This window comes from Talpa occidentalis, unplaced genomic scaffold, assembly GCF_014898055.3.
Source record: "Talpa occidentalis isolate TD23 unplaced genomic scaffold, MPIMG_talOcc4v2.1 talOcc4.12, whole genome shotgun sequence".
NCBI classification, from domain to species: domain Eukaryota; kingdom Metazoa; phylum Chordata; class Mammalia; order Eulipotyphla; family Talpidae; genus Talpa; species Talpa occidentalis.
In genome coordinates this window covers 58,833,310-58,856,900 of record NW_023601212.1, presented here as the reverse complement: position 1 = coordinate 58,856,900, position 23,591 = coordinate 58,833,310, and the positions used below count along the sequence as shown (strand labels likewise).

General features: G+C 44.3%; 1 protein-coding gene across 1 annotated transcript in view; it reads right to left on the bottom strand.

Annotated features, from left to right (window-relative positions):
• The window catches only part of TNR (tenascin R), a 189,335-nt gene that overhangs the window by 72,421 nt on the left and 93,323 nt on the right, over positions 1-23,591 (bottom strand). The window contains exons 2-3 of the mRNA XM_037506424.2: positions 5,938-6,493; positions 2,865-3,341 (exon numbers count right to left, since the gene is read on the bottom strand). Coding sequence (XP_037362321.1) covers positions 2,865-3,341; positions 5,938-6,433 — 973 coding nt within the window. The 5' untranslated portion in view covers positions 6,434-6,493. The remainder of the gene's footprint in view (positions 1-2,864; positions 3,342-5,937; positions 6,494-23,591) is intronic.

Genomic DNA, 23,591 nt, shown 5'->3' with positions numbered 1-23,591 from the left:
TTCAAGCCCCTTCTCTGGGGGTTCTTTTGCTGCTGACTCATTGGGAATTTGGGCCAGTTCACTGGTCAGCTCCTGCATAATTTGCATTTACTAGGGAAAAAACTGGATAAAGAGTTTAATGTGCTTCACTACCTCACCTCCAACAACTAATATATATATATATATATATTTTTTTTTTCCCATCATTTGGCAGGGCTCAGTTTTCAACTCAAAATATTATTTCTTTTGTTATGCAGATTTTTAACATTTTTTTATTTTTGAGTTCCACTCTACTTAGCATCCTGGAGAGAATTAAAGAGTGCTAGAAGTTAGTTGAAGACCAGGGTTCTCACTCTTGCTCTGTTGTTAATTAGCTGCCTGGCTCTGGAAAAACCTCTCTGTCACGCTACTGTTGCTTTTTAAATTTGTAAAATAAGAAGCCAGAGTAGCTACCTTCTAAGGTCTGTTTTTAGTGCTCAAATTCATGAACTTTTTGTTCTGTTATTGTTTAGGGTAGAGAATGGAGGCAGAAAATTTGAGATTTTGTTTCCAGGCATGCCATGAGCAAAGATCAAGTCTAGGAGTTAAATACAGTGGTCTTGTCAGCATTGCTCAATCACATCCAAGCTCTGGAGGCCCAGGTGTATAGAATGAAATCTACACATTGGGCAGCTATTTTCCATGCCCTTGACAAAGAGAAAATAATGGACTATGAACAAGTATAGCTCGTGGCTCTCCATGTTTTCACCTTCCTGACTCTTCCCTCTCACTCCTGTTGTCCAGGCGAGCAGTAGCTCTGCAGTATGTACACCTGGCCAGAAATGTCAAACAGTGGATGAATAGGCCCCTCTCTTATAGTCTTTTTACAAAGAGCAAGCAAAGTAGCACTTTAGGCAATGACCTAGATACTTCTCTGGAAGAGACCTGTGGCACTTGGTTTAAAAGGCTGGCCTTAGCAGCAGCACCTCCTACTTGAGTGGTGGCTCTTGGGTTGCTATAGAAACAGATGGAGATTATGCAACTACCCTTCCTCACCTGCTTTGGGAACCTGTAAAGTAATTTATCTGGGCCTCCAGAAGCCTCCCTCCAACAGCACAGGGGTAATGTGTTAGAGGTATGATGTGCTCAGGTTTTGGACTCAATCCAATTGCAGTACACTAGCAGCTGCTGAGTCTTCTCTGAGTGACGGGGGTGGGGGGGGGTTATTTCCCGTTCACTTTGAACCCTGGAATAGATTAAGTCTGCTTGCAAATGGAACCATCCCTCCAGAAAATCAAAGTCAAGAACATAACAGCCATGTCCAGCCTAGCCAAGACAATTCTATTAAGAAACAAGTGGGCTAAGGAAACTCCACACATAGCACTGCCCCAAGCTGACCTTGAGCCCCCTCCAAGGGGCTGCATGGAGCCTCGTCCTGAGGGTGGGAACAAAAACCATGTTTCAGCCTCGCCTCCCAATGACTGCCTAGTAACTTGGATTCAGAAATAGCGAGGCTTAACTTCAGCTTGGGTTTTCCTACAGAGCAATTGGTAGAATGACTATGTTTCTGGAAAGATATTTCAATTCAGTAAACAAAATCAGGAGGCCTAAGTGAAACAATTGAATATGAAAAAAAAATGAAGACACAGGAAAAAAATTTTTCTCCCCAAGCAGTACATTATTGTGGATTTTCTTTTTGTTGTTGTCATCGATCTTCGCAAAGAATTTCAGTGGAGGTCTCAGCTGCAGGACCTGGTGGGACTGCTCTGCCATCTGGGTGGGAATTGCTGTGGTGCTGGAGAGCAAAAGGTCGGTGGGGCTGGCCTCCTAGGAGTCCTCCCTTACCCCGAAACCAGAGACTGATGAGAAAATTCCCAGACACAACCCACCAGAAAATTTAAAATGTTTCTTTTTTTCTTATTCAATGGGCACTGTGAGCCCAGTGTTATGGATTCAACTGTAAATGGAAAGATCACTCAATTTGACCCACATTGATTAGAACACAAACAAATGTATCAGCAGTTATCGCTTAGTCAGAAGAGGATGAGCAATAATAGTGAGATGATAAAAATAATTTGATGTCAGGTTTTCCCCCCTCCCAAAAAGAATATCTTTAATGAGATCTTGGTATTTTTCCCACTGCTGGATTTAGATCTTCATTTTAAGACATCACCTTTGAATCAGTTTCCATGGTGTAGACCTCATATGGGGTTGGTTCCAAATTGCTGTGTGTCATCTGGAACAAAGTGAGTCACAGCCTTTTAATATTCTGTGCTAATTATTAGAATGTGAGCTGCTGCTTGGTGCCTTTTGTACCTTTTTGCTGCAAACATTTAATCTCTTGTCTGTAAATGCTTTTCTTCCATGTGGACATTAGATCATTTTATAAGTTAATAATGCCGTATAATTTGGAAGTTCCAAAAAAGCCAGGGTGCTGGTAAATCTGGTTATCACAGACTAACTTCCATCTCACGCACTGGCATTGTTAAAAGGCCCTGGCCCTGGAATATGGCCACAGGCAAGCAGGATGCATTTGAGCAGGGGGAGGTCTCAGAAGCCCTGTGAGCTGGACAATGGCCTTGCCTAAGGTGGACCCATGTTTTAAATCTCTACATCCCCCACCTTGAGGACAGTGAATGCTGCCACCACCATTACCACTGCCCTTGTTCCAGTGTCAGGACTAAGGTCCAACTCTGAGCTTGAACTTGACTTTTGCCAGTTTCTGTCCCTTCCCCCCTTAAATCTGTTTTGCTGATTGTGACTGTCTCAAGAAATCTGCTCTCTTGGGAAAGCAAACGAGCAAAAACCAATTGGGAATCATTTTGCCTAACATTCGCCTTCCGTTGCACCCTCAGTTCGTTTGCTGCCTCCCCTTTGCAAGTGTCCCGAGGAGCTCCCCTCCCTACCTGCCGAGCAGTCAGGGCCCTGGTAGCCCTCATCGCAGAAACACCGCCCTTCCTGGCAGTGCCCTCTCCCGCTGCAGGCGTTTAGACAGCGCTGTTGGCTGCAGTCCTCACCCACGTAGCCCTCCTGGCATAAGCAGGTCCCGTTGGCGCATCTCCCCTTCCCTGAGCAGTCCCCGGGGCACCTCAGCTCACTGCAGTCCTCGCCGGTGTAGGCCTCTTCGCAGACACACTCCCCATCCACGCAGAGCCCCCGGGAACTGCAGTCTGTCGGGCACCTGAGCTCGGAGCAATCATCCCCGCTGTACTCGCTGTCACAGATGCACTGGCCGTCCACACACACGCCCCGACTGGAGCAGCCCAGGGGGCAGTAGGGTTCTGAGCAGTTCTTGCCAAACCAGCCTTCATTGCAGATGCAGCCGCAGGACTCGAGGCTGAAGTTGCCGTGCCCGCTGCAGTGAGGGATATAGTCCAGTTGTCCTGGAATGGGCAAGGGGAAGGTCAAAGGGCAGCAGAGACACTTCCTGTAAATGGTGGATGGGGAAGGGTGGGCAATACTTCCTCTAGATTTGCTCTGCTGAGAGTTATGCTCTGTCTTGCTTAGTACATATTCAATTTCATTGACATTTTCACCTGATATGGGTGCTGGAGGCAAGGATGAGTGGGACTGGGTCTATTGCCCTTCCGGAACTTAGCTCGAATTTTCTAGATGTGGACCTTAGATGAGGATGCAGGTGAAAGTGACTTATTGGAAAGTATTTCCAGGAAAAACTGGCCAGGGAGTAGGGAAGATTGGGCAAGGAAGATTCCAAACCAGGGCACTTTATCGGATAAAGTCCCAGGGACTTGGTCCTGCAGGATGCTCTGGAAAAAGTGCAGATCATATCTCACCATGGTGATGGGCTGGCCCTGAGGTGCAAAAGCTCAGGCTCTTCCATTCTCCTCGGGCTTTCCAGGGAGTTTCCCTTAGCCTGGGGTCGCTCCTGCCAAAGATGCCCAGCAGCTGACTCTGGGCACTGAAGGGGACCTGAGGGCTGTGGGCTAGCACTGAGTCTGCTCTGCAGGACAAGGTCGTGTGTGCTACAGAGACATCCCACTCCCTCGCCTTCTTGCCACCTCACTGTGCTCCATCACCACAACCAGCACCAGGTTCACTTCAAAGGCTTCCTAGGACCTCAGTCTCATTTAGTTACTCTTTGTTGAGATCCTTTTAGGATTCTATACGTGTCTCTGTCCTAGCTAGCCCCTGGCACACTCTAACTGCTCTGGTTACTTTATCCGTCTAGCATGAATCAAACAAACACAACCCCATGCCTGCTTGGCATTCTTCTCTACACTTAGTTTGGGGCTCTGGAGCCAGGTGAGATTTACTTATTTAATTCTGACATTAGATTTCCTTGTTTTAATTCTGAAATTAATCCTTGTTTAATTTCATGTGGCCCTCACAGCCTGAAAGGATACTACATTGACATACTTCAGTATTGCTCTTTCTTGAGATTGCTCCACATTTTGTCAGGGAGTTGGATAGACAGTTGGCAGAAACCATCTATGAAGACACCCAGTTTCTCAGGTAGTGATGAGTCCACACCCAGTAACACCTATGACTTCCCTGCATCCATACATCCATTGAAAAGGTGAGCTGACCTGACAGTTCTTATAAGGAACAGGATCCGAACACCTGAACTTTCTCTTCTGATATTCAGGCAGTTTATTAGTCATTTTGGTTATGGGGAGAAAATGGTGAGAAAATCTGTGAACGATTTCACCATTCAGGGACTGTCCCTAACCTCAGTGTGTCTCAGGATGGCATATCTTCCAGACAGGTGACCCATACATATCCCATACAAGTCCCATTATATGCCATCCCTGCCACCTGTGAAAGCCCTGAGTTACTAGACCCAGCAGAGATGAAATGGCCCACAATAGTAAAACAAGCTCTTTTTTCTATTAAGGAATGAATGGCTTGGGTCTAAGGTGTTTTTTGCATGAGAGAATTTGCCACAAAAGATGATTGAGTCAATTTCTGCTCTTCGGGGGTCAGCTGATAGTAGTTACTGCTTTTATGGTGCTTATTAAAAACCAAACTTTCATCTGAAAAGGTGCTTTCACATTTAATAACTTCTAGTCTATCACTGTTTGTAGACGGGGAATGGAGTACGTGTATAACTTGTTTAAGTCACAAGCAACTCTCTTAATTTTGCTCTTTGTGAGGAAGCAGCAGAGCCAGGATTTGATGCTGGCAGTCTTGCTTTGTAGACTTAATGACCTCTGCAAGAGTTCAAGGCAGTCATTCCCAAGTGCAACTGTGTCAGGGCGTGGCCGAGGCCAGAAGCATATCTCTGGGAACATTTTAGGGGGTGGAATAAGCTCTGTGGGTGTGTGTGGGTATATATGTGCACGTGCGACTGTGTGCATGTGTGTATGTGCTTGAGTGTGTGCAAGTATGAATGTGTGCTTGTGAGTATGTGCATGTACACACATGTGCGAGTGAGACGTGTCTGCATGTGTGAGTGTGTGCATGTGTGATGTGCGTGCTGGTGGAGGAACAGGGGCTAACACTTCCATCTTGCCAGAGAAGATGGGGACAGGTCCTCTGAGACATTAATGACTGTCATTTACCCAGATGGGAGAAAGACTGCAATTGAGTGAGCAGCGCCTGCATTCTCTGGTCCCTCAGGTTAACACGGATAGATATCAATTCAACAGCCTGTGAAAAGCTAAGATGAATGAAGACAGACATCAAATTCCCTGCTCGCCACAGAAGTTGCCGTACTGAACCCATGTAGCGTTACCTAACTCATCCCCCCAAAATCAGGTTAATGTATTTCAAACTGGCTAAGCAGTGTAGAGAATCCCTGAACGGAATCCCCCGGGAAGGACTGAGTGTAGATCTTAGAGACATATTAACAGAGAGTTACAGAAAAGGAGGGCACTTTCTTGCTTCCCAGGGAAGAGGAGTGGATTTTGCCAAGAGTAGTGCCGGGTTCTCATTGATTCTTCCCCACTCCCCCACCCCTGCCCCTCTGCCCAGCCTCACCCCCTTCCCTCTGAACACCTTCCAGCCCCCAGAATCTACCTGTGGCCGCACTTTCTGGGCAGCAGTTGTGGCATTGATCCCGCAGCAGGGACACCTCCCTCTCTAGCATCTCGATCCGGTTCACCAGTTCCTGCAGCACCTGGGCAGAGCTGGCGCACAGGCAGGCCTTTTTGGGGAGGTTGATCCTATGGTTGAAGGTGACCTGGCTCTCAGGGTCTGATGTCTGGCCTGTGTACTCTGCCAGAGCCTCGTCTTCAGCGCTCACCTCCTGCTCGGCTGAGGCCTCCAGCCCCGAGGAGCAGAGGCTGTCCAGGGGCACGTTGATGTTGTACACGTGGTTGAAGACCACTGGCTGCTCTTTGTTGGACGTGTTGTAGTTGGCAACGCCTCCTTCCTCCTCTGCTGCCTGCCCGGGGACCCTTTCCGTGGTGACCTCAAGCTGACACTCCGAGGGCTTGAGCATGGAGCCCAGAAGGATCAGGTTGACACCAATGAGCATGTTCTTTAGGACCACAGTTTCGCCGTCCACCCCCATCCTCAGCCAGAGCTCCAGGTTCAAGACCAGGCTGCAGCACACAGCATGGAGTTTGGGAATCTGCAAGAGAAACCAAGGGAACAGATAGCCTTGAGACCTGTGTCTGGTATTATGACTGCACTACCCAATGAAGCTAAAGGAGTGGTGACTGAAAGATATTTCAACAGGGCAATTGGGAAGTGACTATGAGGGCCAGAGAGCCCAGAGCTTTGTGGTGGAATGGATCCCTGAAAACAGGTGCTGCTTCTGCAAAAGGAGATTTTGTTTTCCCAAAAGGTTTATCTAGAACACATGGTTCTGCCCCCTTTGGTGAGCCAGTGGTTCCAGAACAGATGACACGCATGGGGAGCCAGGGGTTCTGTGGACAGGTAGGCAATTCCTCCGCAGAGAACTCACTACTTCCTTTTACTTCTAGGTCAGAATTTGGATTCTTTGAACCATGGAGTCTTAGCTGTACCCTTATACTTCCCTGGGTATTTGTTATGAAGGGGCCCTACCCCCACTTCAGAATAACCTGTTAACTCCTCTAAACTCATCTGTTCAGTGCAGGTTGACTTTAGAATAACAAAGCAGGCAGATAATATAGTCTAGGCAATTGTGGTTGTTAATAATCCTTGGGTACATTTGTGATTATCTGGGACTGTGTGAACTGAACTTTCTTTTAATCTTCTCATTAATATAGTCCCAGAGCTTTGTGACTATGGGGTGCCTTTCTTCCGAGGTCCTGTTTAAATTGCTAAAATAATGAATTAGCTCCTCTGTTGGTTACCTAGTCACCAAGAACCATAAAGAATGATAAATTTACTGTAATGCAAATCAGTTTTACGGAAATTCTATTCCTTTGAATTCCCTATGTAGAAGAGAAAAGAGGCTTACAAACTTTGGTTCCAAAGGCAGTGTTAGTGGCCCCTTCCACCCTCCACAGCATCATCATGTTAGATCATAGGTGTCCTTTATGTCCTTTACCTGCGAAGACTGGGGACTTAGGGGCCAGGTGAGAGGAACCGAGTTGAGAGGAAGCAGCATATACTGATTGTGCTGTTCACCTTACCCATGATGCACCCTCAGGACAGTCCTATGATGGGATATTAGGATCACCCCATCTTATAATGGAGGAAATTCTGCCCAGAGAGTTCGAATGCAGGCCTAATGGGCTCCCAATCCCCTGTTCTTAACTGCCATGCTCTGGTACCTTTCTTCTAAAGGAGGCTCAATTTTCTATTGTTTCTGATGTAAATGGAAGACGTTAGGACCTTCCTAGGAATATTGACATTAGAGAGCTTTTCTTGGGCAGATCTAATGTTCCTCCATGAAGCCTTCTTCTCTCAGCTCTTTGTATAATTAATCATGTCATTTTTTTATTGAGATAACATTGATATACAACACTGCTTATGACTTAGGGATACAGATCCAAACCTCTTCTGATGCATGTCACCACACCAGGTACACCACCAAAGCACCCATAGTCTTCCACCAGAGGCCTTTGGGTCCCCTCCTTCCCTTTGACTTCTTTTCCCTCCCTGCTCTGAAAGCCTCCATTCTGCAGTTAAATATCAAGCATTTGTTTTGGTATAGTTTTGTCTGTTTCTTTGTTTTCTTTCTTAATATCCCTCATAGGAGTAAAATTATCTGGTGGCTGTCTTTCTTCTGATTTCTTTAGCTTAGCACAATCTCCTCCATTTCTATTCATGTTGTGGAAAACGGCATTTCATCTATTCTTTCAGTTTCTTCCACATGTTACTCATCTGTTTTCCCTAATGTAGGCTTAGTGGCCCCTCCCACCCCCCTCCCCCCACAGCATCATCATGCTAGATCATAGGTGTCCTTTGCCTGCCTCTCTGCACCTGAACTCAAGTCAACCATGTCTAATCTGCAGCGTGTGATGATATGTGTCTAGGACAGAAAAAGTGCTCCATACATGATTGCTGAGTGAATGGGTGGGTAGATGCATGGAAGGGTGAATCAACAGATGAATTAATGAGCAAAGCCTCAGTTACCAGATGGTTGAATCATTCTCCAACTCATTTAATCTCTTTCCATTATCCTCAAGTTATTCATTATTCCCTTCAATTGCAGCTCAACTGAGCAATGTCTGAGGGTTGATTTTATTAGGAGTAATCTCTATTAGTCACAAGTACAAAAACTATGTCTTATTACTCGGTCCTTAGACATTGGGTTATAACCTGTCCTTGTTTCCAATATGAAGAGGAAGTTGAACCAAAACAAATGCTTGATATTTAACTGCAGAATGGAGGCTTCCAGAGTGGGTAGGGGGAAGAGGAGGTCAAATGGAAGCAGGGGGCCCAGTGGCCTATGGTGGAGGACTATGGGTGCTTTGGTGGTGGACATGGTGTGGTGACATACATCTGAAGAGGTTTGAATCTGTACCCCTAAGTCATAATCAGTGTTGTACATCAATGTTACCTCAATATGCAGAGTTGTTGAGATCATGAATCTGGAGCTTTGCTGTCTGGGTTTAAACCCAGTTCATTTGCTTTCTAGTCATGGGTAGGCCAACTAACCCCTCCTTGCCTCAGTTTACCCATCTATAAAGTAGGTTTAATAACAGTTCCTACATTATAGGATTGTAGAGATTATGGGGTTATTATATGTATAATACTTTTGCATTTCCTACTGCTTGGCAGTTACTAAATGAATAGCTATGGTTTGAGGATAAGTAGAATAATTATTCTGTTTCCCCACCCTTCCCAGAACTCTCCTGAAATGGCTGGTACATACGAGAAGTCTCATCCACCAGTGGGCAGCAGGAAAGTCCAACCTCAGCATATCCTTGTCCAAAGAAGGGCAAGGTTCTTGGAGATTTAGAGATACAGGATGTAGGAGGTGGCAATCCATCAGTCACATCCAAGTCGGGGATATCAAGCTTAGGAAAGGATGGACTGGTGTGACTGAATCAAATTGCTCTTGTAACTATTAGCCCTTTCCAAGTCCCTTAATTCAAGCCACTGCATTCCCTCCCTTTTTCAAGTGTTCTAGGTATTGCCTCCCTCGGAAGGAAATTGGAAGGACACTTCTGTTCTACTATCAATGGAAACTTCCCAGGGATAACTCTGCTGTTAGCCATGTACACTTCCACTTACGTTTAAGGCTAAGGAGACTTCATGCTCTCTCTTACTGCCATTCACTTGTCTCATCCATGTTGATGTTGCTGAATAATTTTATCCTTTTGGGAGTTGTAAAATTATCATCTAATGCCCATAGCATTCAGCATAGCTTATTACACATAGTAGTCGCTCAGTAAATAAGTGAAATAAAAAGCAATGTTATAGATTAAAGGAAGACATGTGACAGGAAAATTAAGAAGGAAAAATATTAGTTCTTATACTCTAATCCAAAGCACCAACTACAAAGTTATATATAGAGAGAAAGGTACATGCATAAAAGACAGGTAAGATTTTAGTTAGTAACTAAATTTACTAAGAGTCAGTCAACAGTGGGATTTCGGTAAACTCCAAAATCTCATTTGAACTTAAGCTTTATTAATTGAACTATAGAATAAAGGAGAAGCAAGGGGTTCCTTTGTTCTGTTACTGGGGCCATTGTTGACTTATGGGTGGTGAAGATGTTGAAGAGTCCCCAAATCTTGTCATAGAAGAGAATATCTCAGCATATTGGTCCAGAGAAATGAAGACTGGAGAGGGAGGTACATTGTTCCTTTGCCACTCATTCATATGACAGATATTTATTAAGTTCTTGCTTCACACTGGTTCCTTTATTCATAGAAGTTACATGCAAGCATGTATGTGAGGGGGGAGGTCAGACAACGTAAATATGCAAAACAATTATGTGTATCACTTGTAATGCATCAAATCATAGTATGCAGGCTCTAACACTGGCAATGTAATGTGTGTGTGTGTGTGTGTTTGCAGGTGGTAAGAGCTATATAGAAAAATAAGATAGGTGGCAGGGAAGTTAAACGGACAAGGGGAATCATGTTGATCATTTATTGAGCACAATCAGAAAAGACTTCTTTGATCAGAAGACAGCTGAGCAGGGATGGAGTAGTGAGCCAAGCAGGTGACTGAGGACACATGTTCTAGGTGCAGGGAACAGCAAGTACAGGGACTGTGAGGCATGACTTAGCCTGGTGAGTTTGAGTGACAGAGAGATTGGGGTCAGTGAAGAAGAAACTCTCAGTCTCATCAAGAAGATGGAAATGCAGGTAAATGTAACGACAATGTAATATGGTCATTATAAGTAACTGCCTGAGGCAGCAGGGAAAGTTACACAGAGGGTGGGGGGCAGTGCCTTTTGCCAAGTATTTCTGACCTGGCTTTCCAGACATGCAGTAGGGCTACATTTCTGCTCCCCTCTTGGTTCAGTGAGGCTATGCCTCTAGTGCTGGCCAATAAGTAGTTGAGAGGAAGTAAAGTCTGTTGCTTATAGCTGAGGCATTAATTCCTGCTGGGACACCCTCCAGAACTTTCTCCCTCCTCTAGTGACTGACCATGTTCTAGATGGGGCCTTTTTTTCTCAGTCTGGGTCCCTGAGTGCTACAGTGCACATGGAGCGCTGGATGTCCATTGTATGAGACAGAAACAATTCCCATAGCATAACCTAATATTTCAGAAGATAATACAGAACTGTATTTTAATGGATTGTTCTTTAGTCTGAAAAGGCAGAAGTTCATTAAACACAAAAGAAATTGCATTTAACTAAGACTGCTATGTGCAAGTACATGGCTTCTTAAATGTTAAGGAACTGGACTTTTATACGGTAAGATGTTCAAGGGAGGTAGTTTCCACCAAATGAGGGAATCTACAAGGAAATAGCTTTTTGTTCCATACAAAGAATAGCTTTTCTAAACCCAGAGCGACTGAATTGTCATCATAGGTAGTGACTTATTGACCACTGAAGAAATCAGACACAAGCTGAAAGACTACTTAGAATGCTGGAGAAGGGTTTCAAACTTCAGGCGAGACTGGACTAAAATGAAAGTTAAGGTCTTCCCTCCTGGTGCTTTATGCATTCACAGTCTCATGTGGCCTTTGTAGAACATATTTACTCTTAACACTGTATTCATTTCCTAGGGCTTCCATAACAAATCCCCACAAACTGGGTGGGTTAGAACTGCAGAACTTTATTCTCTCACAGTTCTAGAGACCAGAAGTCCAAAATCAAGATGTCATTAGGGTTGGTTCCTTCTGAGAAGTCTAAGAGAGAATTTTTTCTATAGCTGTCTTCCAGTTCCTGAGGATGGCTGGCCGCCTTGCCTTTCTGAGGCTGGTAGAGGTTTCATTCAGCATCTGCCTCCATTTTATGCTGTTCTCTGTCTCTGTGTCTTCATATGGTTGTCTTCTTTTAAGGACATCTCTTTTTTTTTTTTTTTTTAAAGAATACTTTTTTTAAATTTATTTATTTATTTTATTTATTTATACAAGCACTGGGTACAGTCAGAAGCGCGGGAGGGTGAGAGAATTCACCAGAGCCAGAGCGGGAAGCAGAGCAGGCAGAAGGACCGAAGTACACTGCTGAGGGGAGCAGCGGGCGGCAGGAGAGGTCTGCACGCCATGTGGGACCCTCCTCCGGTGGCCGGGGAGCAGCCGGGGATCGAACCGGCGCTGCAGAGGCTGCGGGCAGCTTCGCAACCCAGCGCTCAACCGCTGCGCCACCGGGGAGGCTTAAGGACATCTCTTACATTGGATTAAGTCACTCCAGTATGACCTCATCTTAACTAAAATTATACCTGCAATGATCCTTTTTAAATAAGGTCACATTTGGAGGTACTGGGGGTCAGGGCTTCAAGACATCTTTTCAGGACACAGTTCCATCCACCACAAATATCAACAGCTAATTGGGCATTTACTAGGCGCCAAGCTAAAAACCTTCCTTGTATTCATTCCTCATGATAACTCTGTGATCTAAAAGGGTTAGAAAGAGTAATATTTAGGAGTCAAGCTAATTAGTGACTGGATGTCTTGAGCAACAACCAGTCAGAAGGGGGTATCAATTAATCAGATCTACTATCAACAACCAAGGAGGTTCCAGAATGATTTTGCTGGGACGATAGGTCTTCTTTAATTTCCCTTATTTGAGAAGAGGAAAATGAGTTTCCAGAAAGGCCAAGGAATTTGACCAAAATTGCACAACTAGTGAGCAGCAGAGCCAAGGCTGCTCCCAGATCTTGCTGACCACAGTCTACTCTTTGCTGCTATTTTTTTGGCCAGCTTTAATTAGTGGCCACATACCATTCTGATGAAAAGACTTAGAGCTCTTACAAATCAACACTTTGCTCGCCTGGGATAAGATTTAGGACTTTCTGACAGCGATGACTTTTAGCTTAATGTTTTCTCCACCAAGCTGAGACTACTACCCAGAAATTGCTTTCTTCCCTGTCCCTGGAGGAAAGGCTTATCTGACAGCCTCCACCATTTCCCAAAGAGTCCAGATTAATTCTAAATCAGTACTGTAAACCTTGGTGCTAAAGGTGTGTGTGTGTGTGTGTGTGTGTGTGTGTGTGTTTGTAGGGTGGTGGGGGGCAGTGGCACTTTCTAAACTTGCCATTTATCAAGAGAGTTCCTCACCAGCCAGCAGACCTAATAAAAGAGACTGTGGGCTCTCTTTGATTTCCTTGGCGTCTCTCATCTCCCATTGGGGTGTCCCTACCAGGCTCAGTCACAAGCCATTGTTAACCCCACCACAGACCTCTCTGCTACTCTCTTCTGTCTCCATTTCCATTTGGCTTAGCTTGCCTTCCTGGGAGCAGCCAGAGAGGGAGTGTGGAGTGGATGGTATGAGGGGCTCTATTTTTCTCACTTTATCTGAGGCCTGCTGAGGGGGAAAGGGAATGGAACTAATGTTTATTTAATGCCTACTTAATCAATGTGCCCTGAGTTTTGCTAAGCTCATGTTACTTAATAGTTATTTCAAAGTGGTTTTTCTTTCTTGTGTCCCTGAAAACTTCCCTTTCTGGCATCATTCTACCTCACCTCCTATTCCTCTGTGTCACAAAGAATCCTGTGGTCTCTTTCAGTGATGCTGGCAGGCAGATTTTTGCCACTTTCTATGAAGAGGAAGGCTTGATTCATCCTTTGGCATATCCAGGACTGCTGAGTTCTCTGTTTTTTTTTTTTTTTCTTGTATTTTTTTCAGTGATGGGGTTCTAATATTTATAGGTGTGATAAGTAACAACTTCTCCAAGTCATGCAGCCAAAGGAGATTTTACTTTTTGTGTGTTTGTGTGTGTGTGAGTCCATGTGTAGCCTTGCACATATAACCCATGTTCTCACAGTGGCTTGAATATTTGGTTGTCATCCAAGTTGGAACTATTTTGACTTCTGGATGGGACTCTTTTATTTCTCCTTGCAGATTTGAGCTGTAACTGCTGAGACCTCCTTTCATTAAGAAGAGTACTTTGGAGGCCCTAATCAAGAACTCACCAAATTAATGTCCTTTTCCCTGCTTCATTTCCCTAAAGAGGTGAAATATTTTTCATATTTAAATATTCATTTATATTTTTTATTGAGGGATTTCCTCAGTGTGCCCCACCTACTCGGAGACCCAGGATCTGCCTTCAGTGTAGGCGATCACTGCATATACACACTAGATGCAAAATCTCTGTCTCTACAGGTGCCTTTGGAGGCTAGAAAGGACCAGTAGGATCTCTCCTCGAAATCCTCCCAGCTCTCAGGTGAGTCTCCTGACTAGATTTAGATTAACAGCAAAACGGGTCAGTCAGAGTGATGAAGTGGTAAAGTCAGGTGGGGGAAAAGGAGGGGAAATCTGGGGTTGTGGGGATTAGAGAGAGTGGAGAAGGCAATTGGAAGAGTCTCTGGCTGACAAAAGGAGCAGACAAGGTAAATGAGAAAAGAGAAACAAGAGGGACGGATAATATAGCCAGGTTAATGATACGCTAGCAGTTGCGAACAAGACAGATAGCCAATGATCCCACAAACGAGAGTGCAAGAGGGTTGCAGTAATTCAATAGACAGATACTCACGAATCTGGAAGATGTCATTGATTCATTCCCTCTGCCCCTGCTTCCTTATCAATATGATTATGGTGGCCTGCTCAAGGGTGACTCTGGCTAGTGTGTAATAGGGAGATAACAGGATGGACCTCTAGGCACCCACTCCTTGCCCTGGAGGTTTGTGGGGTCCATATGGGTCTTCCCAGCTTGGCTGGAGCTCGACCCTACCTAATGTTGCTCTTAAGGACTCCCTTCCTCCTATGCCTCCTCCATATACCACCACCTGCTTTTCTTTCTTCACATTGAAGAACGTGTTTCTATGGTTATAGAAATACACAGGTGAGTTATCACCTTTTCACAGACTCAGAGGAGAAGTGACAGGACAACCTGTTTTAAAAGGTGAGAAAGGTCAGGGAGGTGATGAAGAGAAAGAAAAAAAGCCAGAAGTCACTCAAATTAAAGCTATACCATTGGAGTTTCTTCTTTTTTCATTCTCCTTGGCGTCAAAGAGAGGAAGGAAGAGATGAACAGGGGCCAGAGGGACTTCAGGGACAGAAAACACAGAAGAGAGAAAATGAATGCATGGGTTGTGAGGTAATGTCCCACGTGGGTGACCACTGATCTGTTTGGATTTTCCAGCTCCTGCCACCCATAGTCCCCACTCTGTTCCTAGGGGTGACTTATAAACCAGAACTATTATATGTGGAAAAGCGACATTCTTTTTTGTGCTTTTTTTTCCTTAGTTAGAATTAGTTTAAAAATAGTTTCCTCCCTGCCATTGGGATGCTCTGTCAGTTGGAGAAAGAGGGTAATTATGAAAGACGAGGGTGTAATGTGATTACAGCGGCCCCATTGTGTCAGTGGCTGCAGCGTCAGGGCTGCCGGGAGGACACAGGGCTGCTGGCTCCATCAGTGCTGGGCCTTTATTGGGCCTGTCAGATTTCTGAAAAGAACCTGAGGGCAGAAAACTCCACACAGATAGGGCTCCATGACGGCCGGAGGCTGTCAGGAAGGAGGAGGAGTGGCGTGGGAGGGTACCCACGCCAGAACAGGGCATCTCTCTCACCAGGCCTGGCCACCGAGAGCTCACTGAGATGTGACCCTGTGTGGGGATCTGCAGGCAGGGTCTTTGCTTCAGAACCTGATGGAGCCACCTTCATTTCTCGGCACATGGTGTGGTGAGCCCGATATGATTGTGGCTTTGTGTCAGTGACAATTAGAGAAACCACCAAGGCTGGCATGTGGAATCTGGCTCTGTCTTGTACTATCTGTGAGAACTCGGACTGACCTGGCCTCTGAGAACACTTCTTCATCTGAAAGTGGGGTCCTGAATAGCAATCAAGACAGTAATACCAAGAGAGTAATAAAATCTCATGGTTCAAAGAGAGTGTGAGGTCATCCAAGTTTGAACTTCCACTTTATAATTCAAGGCTGGGTAAATTTTACCACTGGGGAGTGTCTTTCTCCCTCTGATAGAGTCAGCTTCCTCATGATTTTTGGTAAATCAAAATCTCATTTTGGTGAGAATTTATCCAATTTTTATAGATCCCAGAAAATTCTGTAGAGCATTTGGCAGTATATGAGTGTGTGTGCATATATAATTATTTAAAAAATAATTCTATTTAATCTTCACAACGGTCAGTGAGATGATTCCATTTTATAGGTGAGGTTTAAAATATGGGAATAATTTGCCCAATTACAGTATGTTAGAGGCCAGTCAAATCCTGAATCATATTTCTAGACATTCAGTTCATCAAAGATGTCACAGTCTTCCTCCCGACCCCCCACCATCAACCAACGCTATGCTTTGGAAGTGGGTAAGGCATAAATAATGAATTCCTAATTAATCTCTACCATTTTGGGCAAAAAGTTTTCCAAGAGCCTGACCTTTTGCTATCATTAATATCTATTTTTTGCCTGTGTTTCCTGAGCTTGAAGAACAGCATGTCACCATTTGCTGTTCAATTATTCTCCTTGAAGAGCCATCATATTAGCTTTCATCTTTCTGTTCTTTACATTTAGTAAAACAGCAAAGAAAGAAAGTTCCCTTCAAGAAAAATGGCCAAACTACAGCGCAAATTAATGGTTCCAGTTTCCTGCCTGGGATGCTCCTTAGAATAGATGGGGTAGTTGGTCCAGGGTGTAAGAAGTAACCTCTGCCCTTATGGGGTTTATAATCTAGATTCAAGTCCAGATTCATACACATGAAGCTGAAGATGGCAGGGCAGCCATTTTTATTATTAAACTGAAGATGACTCATTTTAATAGCCACTCCTAATAGTGAACAGAGACATACGTGAGGGAAGTGAGCAGAAAAGGTTTCCTAGTGGAGGGGTGGTGTAGGAAACATGGATCTGAGTTGGGGGGGGGGTGGGCAGAAGATCAAAGAGCACAGCACAAGCAGAGTTAATTGGACCCCCAAGGCCAAATGCAAGAAAGTTCTGCCTCTGAAGGGATCATCTTGAGTCTTCACAAAAGCTTAAAATCAATTAAAACTGGATTATGAAAATAATACGTACATACCCTGTGTGTGCCTATGAGATAAGGGAGTTGGTCATGTATCAGCAATGTTTCCAGGGGTTGAGATCTAGAAGGCCAACTAGAGGCCATGCCAAGTTACAAATGTGGGCTTAGAACTTCTCATTGTCACTGCAAGTAGAGCATTATTTTGCTTGATTACTAGGGTATTGATACACTTAGAAACAGACAAATCTTGACAGTAGTCACGTTAGGAATTATGATCACCTACATCCAGGATGCCGGATATCACTTGCTTTAAAAATACTAAACACGGGGCCTCCCCAGTGGCGCAGTGGTTGAGAGCTGGGTTGTGAAGCTGCCCGCAGCCTCTGCAGCACCAGTTTGATCCCCGGCTGCTCCCCGGCCACTGGAGGAGGGTCCCACATGGCGCGCAGACCTCTCCTGCTGCCTGCTGCTCCCTCAGCAGTGTACTTCAGTCTGCCTGCTCTGCTCCCCGCTCTGGCTCTCGTGAATTCTTTCACCCTCCTGTGCTTCTGACTCTACCCAGTGCTTGTATAAATAAATAAAAATAAATCTTAAAAAAAAAAATTACTGAACACATTATGCAAGTGAAATAAGTCAGAAGGAGAAAGACAATACTGGATGATTTCACTCATGTGTGGAATAGAGAGAAACAAAACAAAGGAATAAACAAAACTAAACCAAAACAAGCCCCAGAAACATGACTACAGAATTATAGAATTGAGGCTACTAGAGGAGGAAGGTGGGGGAGGGGCTAGAGGGGGCCTAATGGTCCATGGTAAAAGGATAAGCGTGTTTTGGTGGTGGGTATAGTTTGGTGACATGCATCTGAGGAGGTGTGAACTAGTACTCCAACACTCCAGACAGTGTTGTAAAGCAATGTTACCTCAATAAAAAGAAAAACCTAACAGATTAGATGTCAAATTCATGCTGTTTCCAATTATGTGGCATAACCATTTTGGAGTGGATTCTTCTAGCAGGAACTAAATAATTGCTTTCACATTGGATATCTGTTAATTTCTCCAGCTGACTTATATGTTGAAGGTGGCAATTTATGGAAGTTCAGCTCTAGAGGTCTAGAGGAGTTATTTACTTCAGTGTATAAATTATGTGTTTTAGAGCATGAAATAGGACTTCCCTGACCCAAAGACTACACAGGTGAATTATACCTGCCAGTGCATGAAACAGCATAATTATTTGCTAACTGAAATTTGAGGAAGCTCTGAGAATACAGGTATATGGAGCACGACTTGCTTAATTAAATTCAGTTACACATTGACTGCATGCCAGGAAATGGGTTAGGTTCCATTTGAGATATTAGGGGTGAGCTGGAGAGATCTCACATAACTCAGGTGTAACCAGAGGAAGGTATTCATATAACGTGACTAAGTAGCAGACCATGATGAATACCATAGCAGAGGTAAAGGAAAGTTTTCCTGGGAGCCGGGAAAAGAACTGCAGGACTCTAGAGCAAGATCAGTGGAAAGGTGGTCTTTGAACTGGGGTTTGAAGAATCAGAGAGATTTTGAAAGGAGGATGGGAAAAGGCAGTTGAAGTGAGTGAGGAGTAGAGATGAGGAAAATCTTGCTGGAGGATGGCACAGTTGCTGGGAGGGTGGCATTGGGGTGTTTGTGGGTATTCAGAGATGACAGGTACTAAGATGCTGGAGATTCTTCATTGGAATTTTTAGAAATTTGCTTTGTATCCTGCAGGCTTGCTGAGCCAGTCATGTTCTGAAGCAGGCCATGGCATGATTAAGAACCCCCCTGACAGTCTACAGTGGCAGTTGGCCCCAAAGATGAATTCTGATCTGAAAAACTCAAAAGATGTTTTTACTTGGCGTTTATCTTGCTGTATAATTTTTAGTCCGTAAAGCCAGGATTAGTCTTCCTCATTACTTTAGAGAGTGGTTTTTCAGAGTACATAATTTCTTAAATTCCTTTTCTCTCACTCTCTGCCTTGATAAAATGCATTTTGCTCTCCATTAAGTTACTCTGCATCATCTTTGTTCATTATTGTTAAAAGGAGACTTCAATGGAATCCAAATGTTGTTTTATTATGCTAAATCAGGGTTATATATTATAAAATAGCACAGTTTTAAATGTTCTCAATTTTAATAAAGACATGAATTGACCATTTAGCTGCGAGCAGCTGCTTTCCTAAAAAACTAAGACAGCAGAAGGAACTAAGAAATTTGAATGGAGCCAGGATACTGAGGCTTTGAGAAACAAAGCACATTTTGAGGTTTCCCCAAGTTCAAGTGTGAGCCATATTGAGGACAAAAAATGCCCATGTGAAAATGGTCTGGATGTGTACCTGGAATTGACTTGCACATGGTGCATGGTGTCTATCTCTGTGACCTGTCTTTCCCTTGCCAGACACAGTGCTCCTTCCTGCCCTAGCCTTCCTGCACACAGCTCCAGGTCTGATACCCCACTCCTTGCATATAGTTCTGGAGCCTTCCATTTGTCATTCCAGAGCCCATCTCTATCCTTTTCCCAAATTCTCTCCCCAGAGGCTCTCTTATCCTGGAGCTTCCCATTCATCTTAAGAGGAGCCCCAGCTGGAGGGCTGTAGTTCAGCCCAGAGGAGAGTGGGGCCCCCTTCGGAGGTCGCTCCAGCTTACTGTGTCCTCAGTTAAAGGGCATGTTTCTCTGAGGGTGACCTTCTCAACATGACACACTTCTTGCAAGTTTTGGATACTTCAATGTCAACTCCCCTTACCTCCTTTGGAGCTTAAGGATGCTGACATCATAGCTTGTACTAACCCCAGACTATCTGGGTCCAGAGTCTTCACGTGGCTGTCCAGTGTTGGTCCCTGCAGGTGCCCCAGGGGCCTGGCTTTCTGGGGAGGACTTTTTACCCCAGGAGTTCCCTCCTGTCCCTAACTCCACTTAAAACTTACCTGTCCTGTCTGCCTCATTCCTCCATAGTCGAATGCCAAAGTAATATAAGATACCATACTGTCCATAAATTAATGCCTTCTGAAAATCTATTTGGAAACAGGTAGGTCTTAAACCATAAATAACAGTGACATTTTCATTTTAACAGCAGCCTTCAACTAACTTAACAGTGGACATGGTTCAGTGTGGTTTCTTGTTGTAGAGAGAATAAGATTCATTGCCTGTAAAAGGTTTCAACATCTTTTTCACACCTTGATCTCTCTATTGCTCTCTCTTTGAAAACCACTGAAATGAGTTAGAGTAACAGAACACCTGGCAATGGCACAGCTCAAGATAGTTTTCAAGATACTTTCACCAGCATAGTCTCTGTTGATACTTCTGCGAATTTTATCAAGTATGCCAGGTGGGTTTGTGGTCCTGTATGACAGATGTGTAAATTGAGGTTCCTTCCTATGAATAGCAGGCCCTAAAGCTGGTACTGAAGTAAGCAACTTTTCTAAGGGTAATCAATGTTACCTCTGAGAATTTGCAGTGTAAAAAGGAGTTTGGCTCATATCTTCTTGAGTTTGTTTTCCTTACAGGGAGACTGGAAAAATACAGTGACATTAAAAAATATAAATAACAGCATGTTTATTTATTTCTCAGCAAAGAGTATGTTCTGCAAATTAAAGAAAAAGCTTCAACCTTCTGCATTTTCTACTTTGGAGCCATTTACAGGTGTTTTAATGAGCAGTAGGTTGGGGAGGCAGTAAGGGTTCTCCTCAACATTGACTCACAGCTGCAGGCCTGGGGGAGGGAGGCAGCTGAGGGTGACCAGGAGAGAGTAGAGGAGGCTAGCTGGTCAGTGCAGAGGGAACCTTCTCTCTCTCTGTCTAGTATTTGCTCAACAACTCTCCTTCTCCAGGGTTCCAGGACTATATGCCAAGAGCCTCTCACATCTCCCTAGCAACAACTCAAAACTGGATCCTGTCTTTGGAGTTTGTAATAGGAAAACCTATCCTTTGATCCTAGTTTGCATTATCAAACAAGATTCCTGCAGAGAAATCATTACAAAAGTGTTCCTTCACCCCGCTGAGCAAGACACCAGCCTGATTCACTAAATGGGAGCCTAAAGCAGGTGAAATGTTTCCTCAACCTGATCTCAGAATTTTCCATGCATCCATCAGGGGATGCATTTACAGGTAATTATGAGGTAGGCAGTGCTATGTCCTATTGCTCTGGAATATTACACTTTTATCAGTCTAGACAAACAGATATGTCTAGAATAATCTGTTAATCTGTAAGATGAGTGCAAGTGAACACTAATTGCTTTTCTCTAAAATAATAAGACTTCTGGGTTTTGCATAGAAGACTGGAGACATGGGATTATCACAACCAACTGCATTGAATTAGTAAGAAAAAAACCCACAACCTCCACAACTGCCACAATTGTTCCCATTTTACAGATGAAGACATTCCATCAAAGAGACATTAAGTGATTTGTCAAAAATCATGAAGACTTTCAGTGAGAGCATCAAGACATAAAAGTGAGTAGCCTGGTTCCAAAGTTTCATTGAATGTAAGGTTGTATCCAGTAGATTGGGAAGCTTTCAGATGAGATGAAATTTGTGAGAATTCTCTTTCCCTCTCTGAGCTTAAGCAGAGCATGTTATTATACTCATCACAGCAGTTATTAGAGTTGTTTTTCTCTCACCCAATAGTGGGTCCCTAGAAGCCTGCTCCACAATGTAGTTTTCTTTTGTCCTAGCAGGAAGCACAGATCCGAGGCCCAGTAGCTTCTCTAAACACGTACATGAAACATGTGATGTCGATCCAGCCAGTGTTAACTACCCAGGGGTCTACAAATTCCCATCAATCAGGTTTTCCTACTTCCAAATTTCTCCCTGCTGAGTTCTCAGGGTAAGTGCTGCTGAGAACTGTGAGTGACCCCAAGTGGGATGGGGACACCCTGTCCTGTCAGCCATCAGCACCATTTATTATTGGGTAATAACTGTCCTGCATACTTGGCTTCTTCTCTGTCCAGTAGCTTTAGGATTGTAGGTTTCCTCCACCCCCCTAACTTTTGATTATTGCTGCTTGTCACACTGCCTTTAATTATTGACCTTGGTGCCTGTCAGATGGCTCACACCCCCTAATTGTCTTTACCTGCGGCCTGTCCATCTTCCCAGAAAAGCCAGTGTCTGATTACACTGGCCCTGTCAGTTTCTCATGGATTTACTTGGTTCTTCTCAGAAATAAGGGAGTGATTGTTGGCCTTCTTTGTCCTTGAACTTGATGGAGGTTGTAGGCTATGAGTTGGTCACAGACAGTCCCCCCTCAGGGGCCACCACAGGGAGACGGGAGAGAGGGGCCATTGCTTGCGGAATAGGGCACCTGCCTTGGAGACAGGACATCTCTCTGTGTCTCATGCCACTTCCATCACTGACTTTCAGAGTTTAAGCAAATCCATGATTGCTCTGAGTCTCAGTTTTTTAATCTGTGAAGGGGGGATTATTGGGTTGTCAGAAAAGTCATGACTTTTTCCCTATGTTTTTCAAGCAAAAATGTGTTATTACTTTTCTGAAACCCAATATTTATAGTGAAAATCAAATATATGTGAAAATGTTGGATCAATGTCAGTGCCATATAATTGATGGGAAGGTGTCAGCATTGCTGACTTAAGAAAACTAAAGAGCAGAGTTTGATATGGGACATCCAACCGTGAAATTTTCCTTCCTCCTCAGTCTTCCCTCACTCCTGTATTTAGAGGGAACTGAATGGGATAGTGAGTCATCACCAGGAGCTAATTGAATCCTGTCTAATTGGGCAGAACTGAGGATGCTCAGATGGCATGAGTGATAAATGGCCTGGTAGTGTTTGTGGTAGGTCAACTTGACCCACAAGTGTGGAGAAGGCCCATCATTTCATGCAGATGATCAACAGCCCTCGGGGATGGGCAACTCTGCTTTCTGGAGAAGGGTTGATTGGACCATAAATTGAGAATTCAATCCCCATGAATGACAAAGGTTCCTTAATGATTCTTTTGTTGTACCTGGGCTGTATTTGAGCCCTGAAACTGGACTGTAAGAAGCCAGAGGGACACCAGGGGACACCAGGGGTCAAAGCCAGAGGGACACTATGGTCTGTTTACCTGGCCATAGCAGCTGGACATAAGGCCAGCAGCCAGCATTAGGCTAAGTAGGATGATACCAAGGCTAAGCAGGGTGATACTTGAGCTGGACTAGAGCATGACACTGGGCACAACTTAGGAAGTCCATGGGGCATATCCAGGGTGCACCTCGAGTCAGCTGACATGCACAGAACTTCATTAAAACCACTAGGGTCAGACCCTAGAGGAGAGGAGACACAGCAACAAGAACAGAATGCAAATCCCACACATCCCAGGGGAAAAGTGAGTGTGTGCCAGCCAAATGCTGTAAGTCCTGAGAGTTAGTGACCTACAGCTGAACTAATGCATTCACCTATTTTTTTTTAAATATTTTCTCTGATTTGAAAAGCAATACATATTCATTACAGACTAACTAGAACATACAGGAAGGTTATATTTTTAATACCCTAAGCCAGCAAAAGTCACTTGTGATTTCAATGTATTTTTCCCTCTGTGTTTATTTACATCATTGAGATTGCACCCTGTTTGGAACAGACACCTTAAACAAATTCCTTGACTTGTCTTTGGGAGAGTACCTGTTGGGGACACTGCCCCCTCTTCTGCAGGCCTGAACGCAGTTTCAACGCCCACTGGAGTCTTAGCAGCTGCAAGTGCAAGGCAATGCAGGGAAGGCAGTCCCAGGCCCGGTGGGGAGCTGGGCAGACCCTAACCGGG